Below are 17,939 nucleotides of genomic sequence, written 5' to 3' on the forward strand. Positions count from 1 at the left end.
GTGTCATTCTTTCGATTCGTCCGGAATTTTTAGTTTATGATTTATTTCGAAATGTCTTCCTTTTTAGTAACTTCCGTCAAAATATCCTCCTTTTTGATTACATCTTTCAAAATGTTCTTTTCAGTAACTTCTTCCTCTTTTACGGTAACTTCCTTCAAAATCTCTTTTTTCTCGATAACTTCCTTCAAAATCTCTTTCTTTTCTGTAATTTCCTTCAAAATCTCCTTTTTTTCAGTAGATTCCTTCAAAATCTCCGTCTTTTCAGTAACTTTCTTCGAAATCTCTATTTTAGAATCACCATCAGTAACTTCGGTCGGAATGTCCTCTTTTTTGATATCATTATTAGTAACTTTTTTTAAATCGCCCGCCTCTTCAGTAATTTCATTATTACTAGCTTCTTTTGAAACGTGCTCAATCTCACTAACTTTGTTAATGGCAACTTCCGCTTTTTCAACAACTTCCGCTTTTACAACAACTTCCGATTTACTACTACCTTCTACATTATCCAATTCTTCGAGAGCAAGAGCGTCTCGATTCCCCTTGAATTTATTTTTCTCTACAATACAAATTTTTAATACGAAATAAATCATAAATAACATTATATTCTAAAAATACGTACCAAATTTTGAGCAATCAGCTCCTAATAAGCGTAAGTAATGAATTGCATCATTTATAGGAACATAAGCTCTGAGAGACATAGTACCTCTCCATCCCACCATTTGTAATTTTAACGGGTTTGAATTCTCAATCTCATCTTCTTCATACAAAAGTATACAACTACCAGTTGCTAAAATAAAACACGAATTAATTTGTACAAACAAATGTTGGCAATGTTTCTTTTAAAAGTATTAAATCGATTACCGAGATTTTGTAAACGTTTTTGCGTTTCTGGATCAAGTTCTACAATTACGGGCGGTGTCGTAGGATTGTTATTTTGTAAAAGCATTATCAGATCGTTTTTAGTTAACCTAACTTTTCTAGCATCGCCAATATATTTAATAATAGTTTGCAAACCCTCCCACGCGAGTCTGAATGGGGTATCCATATTTTTATTATTACAACGTACAAATGACTTTACTCCAGTATTTATCAATTTTATTTTATCTTCGTTCGATATAATAACATTGCGAATTTCGGGCGACGTGAAGTAAATGTTCTTCTTTTTTCTACCGAAATTTCGAACTAGTAAACACTTTGGATCTAAATTATCAGTTATATTGTAGAAGTTTCTGAAAAATGCAAAATTAAACTAAATACCAATCAACGTAAATAACATTCGTAACTCACTTAATAGATAGCCACACATCCTCCTTATCATCTTTGAAAAACACAAACGGATCTTCCCTGAATCCAGTAACACGTTTTCTACGTTTTCTTCTAGGTTCTCGTTTGTCTTCATCCTCTAATGATCTTTTGCCAGGTGCTAAATCTTTTTTCTTTTCTTTGTCAGCTTCTTCTTCTAAACTTAATTCTTCCTTGACTTCTTTAGAATCACAGATATCGTTATTTCTACTTGATTCCCATGGTAATGATTTTACCTTCTCCAAAACAGCAACAAAGAAACCTCCTGTATCTTGATGGTGTGGCAATATCCTCATACTATAGAATTAAAAAGTCAAATAAATAAGAATTCGAAAATGTCATAATTTTTCTTTTATTCACCATCGTTCAAAATGAAACTTTGAAGCATCCTCTAGTTTTGGAGGGAACATTTTCGGTCGAACTTGTGTTTGCCACTGTTCTGGCACATCTTCCCAAGATTTATAATATTGTAAATCTTTCGATGCTGGTAACCAGTATGATACACCTGTAAGACATATTATATCGCGGTTGTGCTCGCCAACAGTGTGGAGACTTTCGCGAACAGCGAATAGCGAACACTGTTCGCTCGGGGAGCGGTACATCAAAGGGACTGTTCGCGAACTCGAAATTTGCGTAGGTTATACTGTTTACAAGCTGTTCGTGAGCTATAGTGTGAGAGCGCGGTTGTTTTTGTTGACGAACAGCCCGCGAACTAACCTACAAGCAGTTCATGAGTTGCTCGCGAACTGTTCTCTCCAGTGTATTCCCGGCATTAAATGAGTAATTTATCTAAAAATTATATTGTACAACAACATACCTGGGTCGCATACTAATCCGGGTACAAAATCTCTACCATCGACTATCTGGACAGAATCTTCAGTTTCGAGAAGAAGCCTGTGAAGTACAGCTTCATTTTCTATTGGATTTAATGAACAAGTAGAATATACCATTCTTCCTCCAACTTCCAATAGCTCCAATCCCCTTCTCGCTATCCTATATTGAATTCTACAAATCCATAGGCTTAAGTTGTTTTTATTCACTGAATTATATCAATGAAAAAAATGAAATAATAATTACCCATGAAGATTGTTACCATTGGCTGGATTCCACTTACACCAGATGTCTGGATTTTTTCTCATTGTGCCATCACCACTACATGGTACATCTGCAAGTATTCTATCAAATCTGTGATAAAACGTATAATTTGATAAAATATTTAAAATATGCGCATATCACATTATTTTTAGCACATATTTTTCTGACCTTAATACTTCTTTTGTACCATCTGGTTTTGTAGATGTGAAATTAGGTAGCACAGAAGCATCATGATTTGTAATTAAAATAACTGGGCTATTTAATCTTTTTGCTTGATGCACAAGCATGTAGCAACGATTATTATCCAAATCATTAGCTATTACAAAACCCTCTGTAAAACATCAAAAAGTAATACAGTAGTGCCCACTTAAATGACCACGCTCGGGACCAGCCGCGGTCACTTATGTGGGCATGATTACTTCTCGGAATTCAACAGAGATAAGGAAAGAGGATAAGTGCAAGTGAGATACAATAGCTGGCACCCGAAATCAAATATAGAATGTATCGATAATGACCGGCGTAAAGTTACGCTCGACACGCTCGATGTCTGAAGCAGCTTGGCTCATAAGAATTGGCAAGGATAACCGCGGACATTTAAGTGGGCAAAAATATGGTCACTTAAGTGGGCACTACTGTAATACAATTTTCGTATTTATTTTTTAATAATCAATATCTCATTTTACCTGGAAGTGGACCACCTTCTTCGGAATGTATCATTTCTATGAGCTGAGCTGTCTTTGAACCTGGTGCAGCACACATGTCTAAAACCTGTATAAAGTTCATAGTTTTCAATGATAAAATTGAAATGTATGTTTGCTGTATATAAATACACCTGATTTATAACAGTCATAGCAATTAAATTTATTTAATATAAGTACTACAAATCAGGTATAATTATAATTTTTAAATATACTATATCAACATACCTTGTGTGAAGGTTTTACATCTAGTACTAAAGGAGGTACCATGCTGACCACTTCTTGCCTGCTGATACCTCCACAATCTGTTTCAACAATTAAAAAATTGTGTAATTTAAAGTATGCTTCAGATCTTCTAATATCTTTTCTGGTTAATTGTAACTGCCAAGCTAATCCATCTGGATAAAATGGTAGGCATCGTAATATATCCTTTGCCTCATCATTATTCTCTGTTTTCTCTTCCAAGCTTGTATTTAAGATTTCCTTAAAAAAGTCTCCTTTAATAGTATTAAGTAATGCTTTAGCCTCTGATTTTGATCCAGTAATTCGAAATGCAACTGGAAGATTTTTTTTCATGGTATTCATAAACGAATCCCATTTGTCTTCAGGAACAATTCCCTGGGTTTTGTAATAATTTTCAAAATCCTTATTTTCTCTAATGATATCTTCATAACTATGATGTGGTGCATGGTCCCACTCGTCTTTTTTCTATGGTTTATAAAAACGTTGTACATTATTAACTAGGTTGAGAAACATTTATTAAAATTCCAAAATGTCTTATGTTTCAGATTGATAAAATCCGAGTACAATATGATGTACGTAACCAAAAACGAAAAGCCGGTAACTTCTATTGTTACCAGTAAAGTCCATACCTTCTGTTTTTCACGGCGTTTTTCCGCGAAATTCTTCTTCGGCTTATGTTTCCGTCCTTTTGCCATTACTTATTACAATAAGTACGTCTTTGACACAATCTAACAATATACACGTGTTTACAAATTATCAACAAATGAATGGAAATGAATACAAGATTGCTCTGCCCAACAGAAAAACCAACCAAAATTAACAATCTGATGTTGAATGATTCTGTATGAATAACCTTCAGATGGCGTAGTTTTTGCTTGGTAAGTAAATTTTAAACAACAAGCAGTCAATTTATAAACAAAATTAAGAGTTATAAAAATATACAAAAATGCAATATTACTAAGTTTATACTATAGAGATAAAAAAAGATCAGTCTCAGGTTAGGAGTAATACATATGGTATTCACTTTTATTTCTTAAGAGAAACACTTGAAACATAAAAAATATATAAAATAGTTGTATTTGTTTCTTGAAATTAAGAAACTTTTGTTAAATGACCTTTTTTATAAATTGCTCACAATTGGCGCTAATGTCTTTATTTTTTATGCCTACCATACAAGATTCAGTATTTAGTCTGTGGCTTAATTTCTACTTACAAAATAAAATTTTTAAATATTAGTTAAATTAATATTTTAGAAATTAGTGCTTTATCAAGTAAGGGTTTATTTTAAAAAAGGATCGAGATATTCTGTAATATTTTTAAATGTTCGCAAATGTCGTTTTCTAAAGAAAATTGTAGAGATTTGAATTTCACCTATACTTGGTATGACTTCCGGTAGTAATGCCTTCATATAAAATATAATAGAAACTTAAAGACATTTAAAGATTTATTATAGTCTTAAAGCTATCGTTATTTTTAAATACTGAAAGGGTTATATTAATATTTTAAAATATAATATATGTAACAAGAATAAATATTTAATAATTTCCTATACCTATACAAATTCGCGGGAAGTCTGTCCTGCATCCTGTACTAGTGGTTCTTAACTTGTGGTCCATGGATTTCGAAGTGAGTATAAATAGATTTGTATAAGAAATTATTAAATATTTATTTTCGCTGCATACATTATGTTTAAAAATATTAATTTTATCTTTTTAATGCTTTGATATTATGATAGTGGTTTGTATTTTATCAGAGTGATATCGTATGAATTGAAAATCAATTTCTACCCACGTAACGGTCGTTCGAGTCCTTAGCTTTCTAATTTTAATTTACGATTAAATTACGAACGAAAATTAGTTCACAAATTAATTGAAAGTTGTTACTTATTATTCCTAAATCAAATTTATTCAACTCTAGCTTCTTTAGCGAATTTTTGATAGATTTGGGTTTGGTAAGTGGCAATACTAAATAACGGATTTCAGGGACGATAAAAAAATATTAAACGGAAAAGATGTATTGACGTATCTCCTTTAATATCTTTTGGTAAAGTCGTTTAATTTAACCTTTTTAATAGAATGGTAATTATACGAATGAATAGATGGACTTTTATGTACATTAAAGTTTTATTAAAACAAATATACAGATTATGATTTATAATTTAACAAAATATATTTGATGTATTATTAACAATTTAATCTTTGCAACCAAATTGATGTAATTTGAATAGTGATATATGCATCTAACAAATGTTTAATTTCAATATTTATAATTATTGTATAAAATAATCGGTGGAGTTTCTTATATACAAGATCATCATTCATACTAATTGTATTAGAGAACTAGCCCTTGATAAGAAAGACTATCAGCTTCTGGAGATTCCATCCTGTTTCTTAAATGTTCCAATGTATTGGCCAAATGCTTTTGAATTTGTTCCGTTTCTTCGCTAACTTCCAAATTCGGAAGTTCTTCTCTAATTTTTGCAATTACTTGATTTAAAATTTGAACCGTTACCTAAACAAAATTACTCCTATATATAGCTTGTATTTAATAAGTAAGATATTTAGAAATGCAAATAATTCTTACTGCTGTGTTTCCTTCCTCATAGAAATAAATATAGTGATTTAGTAGCTCAACATAGAGTTGCACTTGAACAGATGTGTCCATACACTGACTTGCTATCCTAATACCTTTCTTCAAACAATCTAATACTTTATTTCCATCTTGCATCTAAAACAATTGTAGAGTTTATATTTGTATTTATTATTATTTAAGAAAACTTGATACCCACCTCTTTCCCGCCTGTCGCCAATGACTTTCCAGACCAAAATATATGGGAACAAGTTGCAACACCCCTGCACTGATCTGGTTTTCTTAATAATTTACTAGCATACAGAGCACATTGATTACGCACTGGTTCTGCATTTTCTTCGCTGAAACAACTCATTTGCTCAAATGTAGCAATGATCAATGTAATAGCTGCTAATTGTGCTTTAGAGTCGCTTATTTCGTCTTCGTATATAGAAAATGCTTGACTCATAAATTCGTAAGCAACCATTTCAAAATTGTCAAAACGAATTTCACCTATCGCTATTGCACCCTGAAGAAATAATCGTAACGGCAATTCGGCCAATTCAGCCTTCATTAGTGCAGTAATGGTTGCGTGACAAAATTGAAAAATTTTTTGACATTTCTTTTGCCACATTTCATCCTGTAAGGGACAATTGTTAAGTAGAGTTTTAGAAGAATTTATTAGAGATTAATTATTTACTGACTTCATCCTTTAACCCTTTGTAGGTGAAAGCTAGTTGATAAGCTTGAAACACAATTGATGGTAGAGTATATTTTATCCTCTTATTTCCACCAGCACTGAAGTGTTTTCTAGCAGCACTTAATATCATGTACTGTTGATCAGCTGTCTCAGACTTAAAATGATGTATTAGTCTACCAAGGAGGCCTTGTTCTTCCGCGAAATCTTCAGGATCTTCTTCTATACTAGGTTGATCTGGTTGATCTTGCACTAATGGAGACACCATAGAAAGTACTGCATCTACTTGTTCTTGAGTTGGTATTAAGGTTTCATTTTCCAAAATGTTCGTTATTATATAAATAGCTAACCGCTTTCTACCCTCATAGTCAAAATAATCTAATAGTGGAGCAAAATGTTCCAGTTTCAAAACAGTTAATATGTTCTTATAGTTATCAATTGGAATTTTCATTAATCTTACTAACTCCCTTGATACAGCACTATTATACTCAAGTCTGAAAATGTTTTTCCGACATTAGATTTCCGCATTTGTGCATCCAAATAAATTTAATTTTGTCATACTGTTATACATACTTATCTACATTTTGTTTCTGAAATATTTGAACAGTTGTCAACAAAACTTTATCCACATAATCTACTCTGTCAGGATAGCATTTGTGTGCCAAATTAATGAGAGCTACTTGAAGAGAAACTACATCCTCTGGAGGCATATCTTGCCTAGTCTACAAAAAATGCAGCAGTTTTATCAGTAAACATTAATTAAAGAATTAATGACTGCTACAGGAAATTGTTCTCAGACTTAAACTAGACAAGTAAGGATAATTTAAATATTAATAATTGTGATCACATTTTTATCAATTTTGTGTAGTATCTGGTCATCATTGGGTGTATAAATTAAGCAAAGTGCAATTAATAGTGTGTTTCCTCTTCTTTTATAATTATACTAACCTGTATAATAGTCGCAATTTGATCACTAAAAACATCAAAAAGCTTTACATCTTGTGGAATTCCTGGCACTTGATTGGGACTTCCTGGTCCCCCTACACCATCTGATCTTTGACTAAATGCTGCAAGACGGTCTATCAATGAAATGATTATATTTTTTACATTTACACCATTTTGAAGCTCTGCACAAGATTTTAAAAATGCATTTAATGTTTGTAAATGAAATTCATCAGGAAAAACCTAAACAAAAGTACAGATAAATTATTTATAACACTATTGTTATATCACGATATTAAATATTTTCAAACACGTTTACTTGAATTATACACTCCATAAGATATTCCTGGGCAATTGCATCTCTACAACTGACTACTTGTTCCAAAATTCCTGGTAAAACAAGCTAAAAGTAATCTGATTATTAGTTAGTAATTAAAGAGAAAATCTTCTCAAGTTGAACGTATTTATGATCCACCTTTTTATATTTGTCTAAAGTTATTGACTCCAACTGACTAAGCCGTACAAGATTAGTTCCTACTAAAATTCTAAGTTCTTCTCTTTCTCGTTCTCTTCTTTCTCTATCCCTACTATGTCCTTGATGTTGCATGCGTACCCACAACTTATTCATTTCTGCGAAATTCATCAACACAAAATCTACACTGTCACGAACCTAAAGAAAAATATAATATATATACTTTTATTTTTATTATTTTTCGTTCTTTAATACATACACTTCCATTCTCATCATCCCCTTCAACATCTGGTAAAATATTACGAGTACACTGCAATAAATAATTCCTTAAAAAAAGACCTCTTAAGGGATGCTGAACACCTCTACACATTTCTACCAAATCTCTTAACAGATCTCTTTTTAATCCAGGAGCTGTTTTGACATACACTAATCCTACTGTGATAAGCAGATATCTATAATATAGTACACATTATTAGTAAAATATAATCAATAATCTATATTTCACAAAATACAGTAGTGCCCATTTAAGTGACCGCATTTTTGTCTATTTAAATTGTATGTGTATATGGTTTTGGGTGCCAGCTATTGTATCTCACTTTTTCTGAATTCTGAGAAGTAACCATGCCCACATAAATGACCGTGGCCGGTTCCGAGCGTGGTCACTTAAATGGGCATTACCGTATTACATTTGTATCCTCATAATATTCATGTGACAAACTTACAGTCTAGGCACAATATTGCCAACATATTGTACTAATTCATATAAATCTGTAACTTTCCTTCCTTTTTGAAATTCATCTAATAAATAAAGTTCCAAGTGCCTTAATTCATCCGTAATAACCATATCTAAAGTTACATGTAAGGTAAACTATTACTAGGAATTCTCCTAAATATTCTATAATTTGGAATAAATAGTTAAAATTAATAAGGATACATAATTCATAGTAACTCTTTGGACTCAAAAGGGAAGTCCTGAGTTCACCTAACATTGTAGAAGCATGTTTTAATGCATCCATTAATTTAGATTTGTCTAAACAGTGTTTCATTTGGAAGGCCTGCATTCTGACCAAACCAATTGCATCTTCAAGTAGTTTTTCTTGCTCTTCTACTCCAGTTATAGCAGGTGTCATTGGCTGCGAGAAAAATAAAGATACCTACCAGGAACACCAGGTAGTACCATGCTAGGTAAGCCATTCAATGCAAGCATGCACTAGTATATGCTGAAGTCGATGGAAAATGTAGGAAAAGACCAATCTATCAAATCTCTCCCACTAAGAACCACTTTAGAAAAAAGCTTTATACACCATGTAAGAAGCAAATAACCTAATGTCATTATACAAGTTGTCCCACATTTTTCTATTTATACTTTGCAGTGCATTAAGAAAAAATACAAGACAATTTAGTCTTATTTTCAATTGTAGAACACTGTCAAAGTGTGAACAGAAAAATGCGGTACATCCTGTGCATTTTAAATAAATGCGTGCTGAAAGTAAAATATTACGATTTTAGATTTCAAATTTTAATTATATTTGACATAATGCTTTACAATATTCGAGGTTATAATTTGAACAAAAAACATCACACGATAAAAGAAATTCTCTACAGAAGTGTTTCTTCTTTACTACTCAATACAGAATAAAAAGAATATCAAAGGGACTTTAAATATTTGACACTCTTAAACATAAACATTGAAATTATTACGATAGTTAACCTTTATGACATTAAGATAATTTTCTTGATGATAGTTGTTTGTATTTTCATTTAATTTAAATTAGCATTTAGTTAACTGATTCTGCAAGCAGGTGTTTAACATGCTTTTTCAACTGAAATTCGTACTTACCATTTTCTTTTACGAAAAAGTAAACGTTTATCACCCACACTTGAGAAAGTAATGACACTAACACGAGTGACACCGTACGAATGTATTAGTGTTACCAGCTACAGAGCGATGTCCAATCAAAGATGCCAGATTCAGCACCCGATGCCCTACTCACACATATCCAGATCACGCGTACGTGAGCTCATAGAGTTTCGGAAAGTCGACAAAGGTAAACTGACACATGCCCTCTTTCTCGATTATTCCGAAGCTGCCCGAAGTAATTTCGGGCCGCCTCGTGGGAGTCGAGAGAGAAAGGCTCACATTTGCCTTCTCGCTCTTGAACAACTAATATCCGACCTCCTGTCAACAGGTCTCCACTGGTCTCTGCTGACCGCAGCTAACCACTCCTGGAATTTCTGATAACGTATAACGATTACGACTGGCTACTGTTAGCCTCTCCCAGCCTCTGCTGGCCCCTGCTGACCACCGCTATATTTCTGACAACGTATAACGATTACTACTGACTTCTGCCTGCCTCCGCTGGACTCTGCTGACCGCTACTGACCACTCCTTTTACTTCTGACAACGTATAACGATTATGACTGGCTACTGTTAGCCTCTCCCAGCCTCTGCTGGCCCCTGCTGACCACCGCTATATTTCTGACAACGTATAACGATTACTACTGACTTCTGCCTGCCTCCGCTGGACTCTGCTGACCGCTACTGACCACTCCTGTTACTTCTGACAACGTATAACGATTACAACTTGCTACTGTTAGCCTCTCCCAGCCTCTGCTGACCTCTGCTGACCACCCCTGATGCTTCTGGCAACGTATAATGATTACAACTTGCTACTGTCAGCCTCTCCCAGCCTCTGCTGACCTCTGCTGACCACCCCTGATGCTTCTGGCAACGTACAACGATTACAACTTGCTACTGCTTGCCCCTGCTAGTCTCTGCATGCCTCTGCATCCCTCTGCTGACCTCTGCTGGCCCCTGCTGACCACGCTGACCTTTGTTAACAACTTCTAACATGATGTACATGTACTAAAACTTTGTATAATGTAAATCTATGACAATAAATGATATAATTTCAAAGAATTCTATGTGTTCTCATCACTTTTACCTTTCTTTTCCTCTCCCCATTATTCCCTTAGTTATAAAAAACCGTTTCTCTACTTAAAACTGGAATTCCAAAGTGCCCGGAGCGTTTTCTGAAATGCCGGTGACCTTGACCCACTTTCGAAACTGGGTCAAGGCCAAATCCTGATTCCCAAAGCGCCCGGAATTTTTCTGAGATTCGATGGCCTTGACCTACTTTCGAAATTGGGTCAAGGCCATCCGGATTTCCAAGTCGGCCGGAAGATTTCTGAAATTTCGAATGGCCTTGACCCACTTTCGAAATTGGGTCAAGGCCATCCGGATTTCCAAGTCGGCCGGAAGATTTCTAAAATTTCGAATGGCCTTGACCCACTTTCGAAATTAGGTCAAGGCCATCCGGATTTCCAAGTCGGCCGGAAGATTTCTAAAATTTCGAATGGCCTTGACCCACTTTCGAAATTGGGTCAAGGCCATCCGGATTTTCGAAGCGCCGGAATTTTTCTAAGATTCGAATGGCCTTGACCCAGTTTCGAAAGTGGGTCAAGGCCAAATCCGGATTCTCAAACTGCCCGGAATTTTTCTAAGATTCGAATGGCCTTGACCCACTTTCGAAACTGGGCCAAGGTCAAGGTCAAATTCGGATTTCCAAAGTTCCCGGAACATTTCTAAAATGCTGGTGAACTTGCGAAGAAGGTGGTACGCATCTTATAGGTAAGAGAATGATTTGGAGAGGAAAAGGACGGTAAAAAATGATGAGAACACATTGAATACTTTGAAATTATATCATTTATTGCCATAGATTTACATTATACAAAACTTTAATACATATAAACATATTATACTATGTTACATCATGCCACAAGTTGTCAGCAACGGTCATCAGTGGTCAGCGATGGTCAGCTGACGTCGGGAGATGTTGGCAGAGGCCAGCTTAGGTCGGGAGATGCTGGCAGAGGTCAGCAGAGGGTGGCAGTAGCCAGTAGTAATCGTTGTACGTTGCCAGAAATATAAGCGGTGGTCAGCAGTGGTCAGCAGCGGTTAGCAGAGGCCAGCAGAGGCATGCAGAGGCAAGCAGAGTCCAGCAGGGGCAGGCAGTAGCAAGTTGTAATCGTTATACGTTGTCAGAAGTATCAGGAGTGGTCAGTAGCGGTCAGCAGAGTTCAGCGGAGGCAGGCAGAAGTCAGTAGTAATCGTTATACGTTGTCAGAAATATAAGCGGTGGTCAGCAGAGGCCAGCAGAGGCTGGGAGAGGCTAACAGTAGCCAGTCGTAATCGTTATACGTTGTCAGAAGTAACGGGAGTGGTCAGCAGCGGTCTGCAGAGGCCAGCGGAGGCTGGCAGACGTCAGTAGTAATCCTTATACGTTGTCAGAAATTCGAGGAGTGGTCAGCAGCGGTCAGCAGAGGCCAGCAAAGGCATGCACAGGCAAGCAGAAACCTGCAAAGGCAAGAAGAGACTTGTAGGGGCATGCAGTAGTAAGTATTAATCGTTATACATTATCAGAAATACCTGCAGTGGTCAGTAGCGTTCGGCAGAGGCCCAGAAAGTTCAGCAGAGACAAGCACACGCTGACAGAGATCAGCAAAGACCAACAGAGGCTAACAGTAGCCAGTCGTAATCGTTATACGTTGTCAGAAGTAAGAGGAGTGGTCAGTAGCGGTCAGCAGAGTCCAGCGGAGGCAGGCAAAAGTCAGTAGTAATCGTTATACGTTGTCAGAAATATAGCGGTGGTCAGCAGGGGCCAGCAGAGGCTGGAAGAGGCTAACAGTAGCCAATCGTAATCGTTATACGTTGTCAGAAATTCCAGGAGTGGTCAGCAGCGGTGAGCAGGGACCAGTGGAGACCTGTTGACGGGAGGTCGGATATTAGTTGTTCAAGAGTGAGAAGGGAAGTGTGAGCCTTTCTCTCTCGACTCCCACGAGACGGTCCGAAATTACTTTGGGCAGCTTCGGTGAATCGAGAAAGAGGGCATATGTCATTTTGTCTTTGTCGACCCTCCGAGGTCTTTCAAAGGCAGTTCAATGGCAACCGACCTTTCCCTTACACACCCTGATGCATAACTACGTGTACGTGATTATCGGAAATTCGAAGAAGATGGCGACAGTGATCTTTTCTATACGCTCTGCAATTTCAATGAGTTTTGTGGGAAAAAGTCCAAGTTTTTCGTGAAATAGTTCGCTATCTGCGACACTAGATGGCGCCTATTTTTCTACCTCGAACCCTCTGGTGGGAAAACGTCCAAGTTTGTCGTAAAATAATTTGTTATCATCGACGCTAGATGACGCCTATTTCATACACCGAACCTTCGTGGGAATAATAGTTATGGTGCCATCTCGCGTTGGAGAAATTGTACTATTTCACGACAAACTTGGACGTTTTTCCACCAGAGGGTTTGAGGTAGAAAAATAGGCGCCATCTAGCGTGGAAGATAGCGAACTGTTTCACGACAAACTTGGACATTTTCCCAGCAAAGGGTTCGGGTTGTGATGCTCGCTAAAACAATGATTAGGAAGATATGTATGAAAACTCACTGAGGTTGCAGAGTGCATGTATGGAAAAGATCACTATTGGCATCGTTTTCGAAACTCCGATAATCACGTACACGTAGTTATGCATCAGGGTGTGTAAGGGGAAAGGCGGTTACCATTGGGCAGCGCTCTGTAGCTGGTAACACTAATCATTCCTACGGTGTCACTCGTGTGAGTGTCATTACTTTCTCAAGTCTGGGAGATAAACGTTTACTGTTTCGTAAAATAAAATGGTAAGTATGAATTTCATTTAAAAACCATGTTAAACACCTGCTTGCAAAATCACTTAACTAAATGCTAACTTATAATAAAAGAAATGCATAGCTAGGTCTGTCATCTAGGATAGAATTTTCGGTTGCACTGGTCAATGACAGTCGCTTTTAGTGAACACACATGCCCCCGAAATCCTATACACTTTCGACAAAAAATTCGAGTAGGCCGACATTACCGACGAAATTAAAACATTTCAAATCATTCTGAAAAAATTATTTTTAGTTGCGGGGGTCGATTACAATCGTTTTTGGTGAATAGACATACCCCCGAATTCCTACGCGTTTTCGAGAAAATAATTGTTTTTTAAAAACTACGATGTAAAAAAACCTGGTGGGAAAACGTCCAAGTTTGTCGTGAAATAATTCCTTATCTTCGACGCTAGATGACGCCTGTTTCATACACCGAACCTTCGTGGGAATAATAGTTATGGTGCCATCTCGCGTTGGAGAAACTGTACTATTTCACGACAAACTTGGACGTTTTTCCACCAGAGGGTTTGAGGTAGAAAAATAGGCGCCATCTAGCGTGGAAAATAGCGAACTGTTTCACGACAAACTTGGACGTTTTCCCACCAGGTTTTTTTACATCGTAATTTTTAAAAAAGAATTATTTTCTCGAAAACGCGTAGGAATTCGGGGGTATGTCTATTCACCAAAAATGATTGTAATCGACCCCTGCATCTAAAAATAATTTTTTCAGAGTGATTTGAAATTTTTTAATTTCGTCGGTAAAGGCCGCTTTCTGTATTTTTTTTGTCGAAAGTGCGTAGGATTTCGGGTGCATGTGTGTTCACCAAAAGTGACTGTAATTGACCCCTGCAGCTGAAAATTCTATCCTAGATGATAGACATAGCCATGCATTTCTTTTATTATAAAACTAGTTTGTATTTGGAATTTGGTTTAACGCAATTGTACATGTTAAAAATGTTAATAATAATCATGTAATATAAATAATTGTATCTACAATATAGCGATAAAATAGTAGCGTAGAGAGGGGCTGTTTTAAACTGCGAATTATACATGCATTGAATAAGTCACTGTTAAAATAGTTGAAACGCCCAACAATAAATGTACATTAATGTTGCAAGATAAGAATGATTTAATACTTTGAACGACTACATGACACCGAATATATTCTTAAAGATACGACGGATATACAATTTCTTTGCTGCTCAAGCTGAACTGCCCTGGCTCGGAGTATGAACTCCTTTTGACGTTATCGCCAACGTTGACGGTGTCAAGTTATGACACAAGCGCTGCACTACTAATATGGCTACGCGTTGAGTGTTCTTGCAGTGTGTCGCAGGCTCTGCTGTGATATTCGTTCGGTTTTAGGTGAGATTAATCGCTAGTTTCGCGTAGTATCGGCGACGGGGGGAACGCGAGGGGGATATGTCGTCGGCCAGCAAATGGAATTTGTCGCGGGATGACATACAAACAGCAGCCAAGGATGAAAAGGTGAGTTTCAGTCACTTCCATTGACGGACGCCATGGCGCGGAGTCGAACGTCGCCACGTGGCGGGAATCTTGAATCGATTCGAACTGTTTTAGGAACTGCTGCTGGAACACGACAGCGACCCGGACGAGAACATGCTGTTCAAGTGAGCGTCGATCGACTTTACGATCCAATTCGTATGTAACGAGCACCGGCGTGACGAAACCGACTTTTAATTTACGCTTAGTTTCATAAAATTGCCGGCTTTCGTTACAAACTTCGGGAAACGTTCAAGCGAAACATTTAAAAATGTCTCTGGTGCTCGTTATGATACATTTGTAGGAATTAAAGCGTACCGTTTACTTTTATTTTCCACCAGTCGACCCAGCACGTCCTCGATGGAGACAAGTACATCCAAGGCAGATGGAAAAATGGACAGGTAACCGAGCTTACGTTTTTAATCGCGATAAATGATAGTTCATTTCGAAATATTCGTCCACCGTGTGTGATTCCACTGGTTTCTCGATGCAAGCGTCCGGCTGCAAATCCAAGAAGTGACGGACGTGATGCGCGATAACGTGCAGAAGGTGATCGAGAGAGGGGAGAGGCTCGAGGATCTACAGGAAGCCAGCGATCGTTTGAACGTCACTGGGGGCGAGTTCAGGGCGGCGGCGAAAAGGGCGCAGCAAAGAGCGTGGCTACAGAACTTCAAAACGAGAATTATCCTAATCGCCGTCACGGTGACGGTCGTCGTTTGCATCATCGGTACATAAGTAAACTCGAGCGTCAGCTTGAGGATGCATGCTGAATGCGTATTTTTCTTTTACTTACTGCACTTCTGGTTACGAACCGGAAATGCACGATTTGGGTAAACGTAATTCGTTGTCAGCCTTTGGTATAGGCTTAGACTATGCTATATAGGCTCATAGCGCAATAGAATCTCCATTATTCATACGAACTAGGCCATCTGGCCTTGGTTTTACACGTATAGGGGCTTGGAGCATAGGCAAAGTAGTTATCATTAATTGACGATATATCGTGTAAACTCGCGATAGCATAGTTAGAAATTATGCAAAATTTAGACAAATTAGAACTTTTGTTTCTAGTGTATTTTGAATGGCTTGTATCATTTTACTTATCTTCAATCGTAAGACTGTTTTTGAACATTTTTGGAATAGTAGAACACTTGTTTTTGGATCGATTGGTCGCAGACGCGATCAAGATAAATATCAGACGCGATTTCCTTATCAGTTTGCTGAAATAATACCCAGACTTTTTTTATACACTTAGCTTTATGCAACAACATTTCTTTTTTGCTTCTATACCCCGTTTTAGCGTTACGATTGCTTTGAAGATCGTCGATCAATATGTTTCTAACCAGGCACTGTAGCTCACCAGAATATCGTACATTTATTTCACAATTAGTATTCAATTTATGAATTATTTCGCACGGCCATTAGCAGTAGCGTAATAATTGTTTCGCTAATTTAAAAAAAGGAAACAATGTACACAGGTGTCTAAATTCTATAGATCTCTCTATTCGCACCTGTTCAATATTTTATTAGGTGTGCAGCCATTAAAACAAATTTTATTCAACCGTCTGATTTTAGTATTGCGAAAAATAGAATGTAACGAGGTCGACGGAATATTATAAATAATATATCGCCTCGTTTGTTTACACTGGCGTGCAATGGCCGCTGTCACGCGTACGTGACAATAGCGAACGTGTTACTATTACGTAAACGTCTTGCATCGAATGTAAACACGAATCGTGCATTTCCGGTTCGAAGGCCCCGTTTAACGTCTGTGTTCATCGAACGTGATCACGCACTCTGTCTCTCTTCTTCTCTCGACAATTGTGTTTTCCACCGCAAATCATTTGTCGGGCATTCGAAGATCGTTCCAACGTAGTCCACGTAGTCAGATCGACGCGTATCGTTTTCCAGTTCTGGACATCATGGTGCTTTACCTGGTTCTCAGATAGCGAACACGGTGTAGCAAGCTTCGAACGTTCGATACCAGGTATATTCATCAGTTCTCCACTAATATTAATTTTGCTCCGTTCACGGCTTTCTCTCCGCACGAAATCGCTAGGGCAACGAAATATTCCACGGATCCTCCGAGAGAATTCGACGATACTGGCATCCGCATTTATTTTATTTCTTTCCCCCCGCTTCTTCATCCTCCCACGACCTGCACGTGTTCCATCTCGCTTCCATCTTCTATTCTCCGACCCAGACGAGCACGCAAAAAGACTACGTATACGTATCACTGGCGTTTTATTTTTCAGTATCCATCGTCGTGAAATATTCGTGATCGAGGCTCCTTCCAGACTGATATCCAATTCTTTGCGAGCCCACGTTGTATATTTGTACCTGCCTTTCATGGATTATTCACGTGTATTATAACCGTACGTTTATATAAATACATATCTCGTTATTTTTAATCGTATCGCGTTTACATGCTCTTTATTTTTTTCACCTGCCTCCGACGCGTTCAAAATCATTTGCCATATCGCGCGCAAGGTAAGCCAGAGATCTCTTATCGAGATATTTCGACTAAAAAATAACAGATAAATTTCATGCGTTACTCGATAAAAAAATTGTATCGAAAATACTAATAAATTGATCGCTTCGAAGCAAAGAAATTCCTTTCCCTTTTCAGCGAGTCCTCTTCACCATGATTTTCCTGAACCATTCGCAGAAAAATCAGCTACGATATTTACAAAAATATATATCTCGTCGTTTATTTGCAAACATTTCGAACT

At 37.1% G+C, this 17,939-nt stretch overlaps 3 protein-coding genes across 6 annotated transcripts; 1 reads left to right on the forward strand and 2 right to left on the reverse strand.

The window, feature by feature from the left end:
• Positions 1-14: 14 nt before the first annotated feature.
• On the reverse strand, positions 15-4,651 carry Nsun2 (tRNA (cytosine(34)-C(5))-methyltransferase Nsun2). 2 transcript variants are annotated; one of them, XM_076772171.1, is made up of 12 exons: positions 4,363-4,651; positions 3,968-4,066; positions 3,324-3,803; positions 3,081-3,165; positions 2,566-2,728; positions 2,380-2,487; positions 2,120-2,307; positions 1,663-1,807; positions 1,288-1,599; positions 862-1,229; positions 620-787; positions 15-556 (listed from the first exon to the last, which is right to left on the reverse strand). In XM_076772171.1, the coding sequence occupies exons 2-12, from the start codon at positions 4,031-4,033 to the stop codon at positions 42-44; spliced, it is 2,598 nt and encodes an 865-aa protein (XP_076628286.1). In that variant the 5' UTR covers positions 4,034-4,066; positions 4,363-4,651; the 3' UTR covers positions 15-41. The 2 variants fall into 2 exon arrangements, with proteins under 2 accessions (XP_076628286.1, XP_076628287.1); XM_076772172.1 differs by lacking the exon at positions 4,363-4,651 and having other exon boundaries at positions 2,120-2,295; positions 3,968-4,301.
• Positions 4,652-5,442: 791 nt separating this feature from the next.
• On the reverse strand, positions 5,443-10,010 carry LOC143345252 (vacuolar protein sorting-associated protein 35-like). 2 transcript variants are annotated; one of them, XM_076772174.1, is made up of 12 exons: positions 9,858-10,010; positions 8,952-9,150; positions 8,740-8,863; positions 8,277-8,469; positions 8,021-8,215; positions 7,865-7,948; positions 7,552-7,788; positions 7,177-7,325; positions 6,611-7,097; positions 6,127-6,546; positions 5,922-6,065; positions 5,443-5,849 (listed from the first exon to the last, which is right to left on the reverse strand). In XM_076772174.1, the coding sequence occupies exons 1-12, from the start codon at positions 9,858-9,860 to the stop codon at positions 5,670-5,672; spliced, it is 2,415 nt and encodes an 804-aa protein (XP_076628289.1). In that variant the 5' UTR covers positions 9,861-10,010; the 3' UTR covers positions 5,443-5,669. The 2 variants fall into 2 exon arrangements, with proteins under 2 accessions (XP_076628289.1, XP_076628288.1); XM_076772173.1 differs by having other exon boundaries at positions 8,952-9,171; positions 9,858-9,955.
• A 4,609-nt stretch (positions 10,011-14,619) lies between these two features.
• Positions 14,620-17,618, forward strand: LOC143345900 (vesicle-associated membrane protein 3). 2 transcript variants are annotated; one of them, XM_076773491.1, is made up of 6 exons: positions 14,620-15,195; positions 15,289-15,338; positions 15,552-15,611; positions 15,705-15,937; positions 17,119-17,194; positions 17,463-17,618. In XM_076773491.1, exons 1-5 carry the CDS (start codon positions 15,130-15,132, stop codon positions 17,154-17,156), a joined length of 447 nt encoding a protein of 148 aa, XP_076629606.1. In that variant the 5' UTR covers positions 14,620-15,129; the 3' UTR covers positions 17,157-17,194; positions 17,463-17,618. The 2 variants fall into 2 exon arrangements, with proteins under 2 accessions (XP_076629606.1, XP_076629607.1); XM_076773492.1 differs by lacking the exon at positions 17,119-17,194 and having other exon boundaries at positions 14,622-15,195.
• Positions 17,619-17,939: the final 321 nt, after the last annotated feature.

The sequence above is a fragment of the Colletes latitarsis genome, chromosome 9, assembly GCF_051014445.1.
Source record: "Colletes latitarsis isolate SP2378_abdomen chromosome 9, iyColLati1, whole genome shotgun sequence".
Lineage (NCBI taxonomy): Eukaryota > Metazoa > Arthropoda > Insecta > Hymenoptera > Colletidae > Colletes > Colletes latitarsis.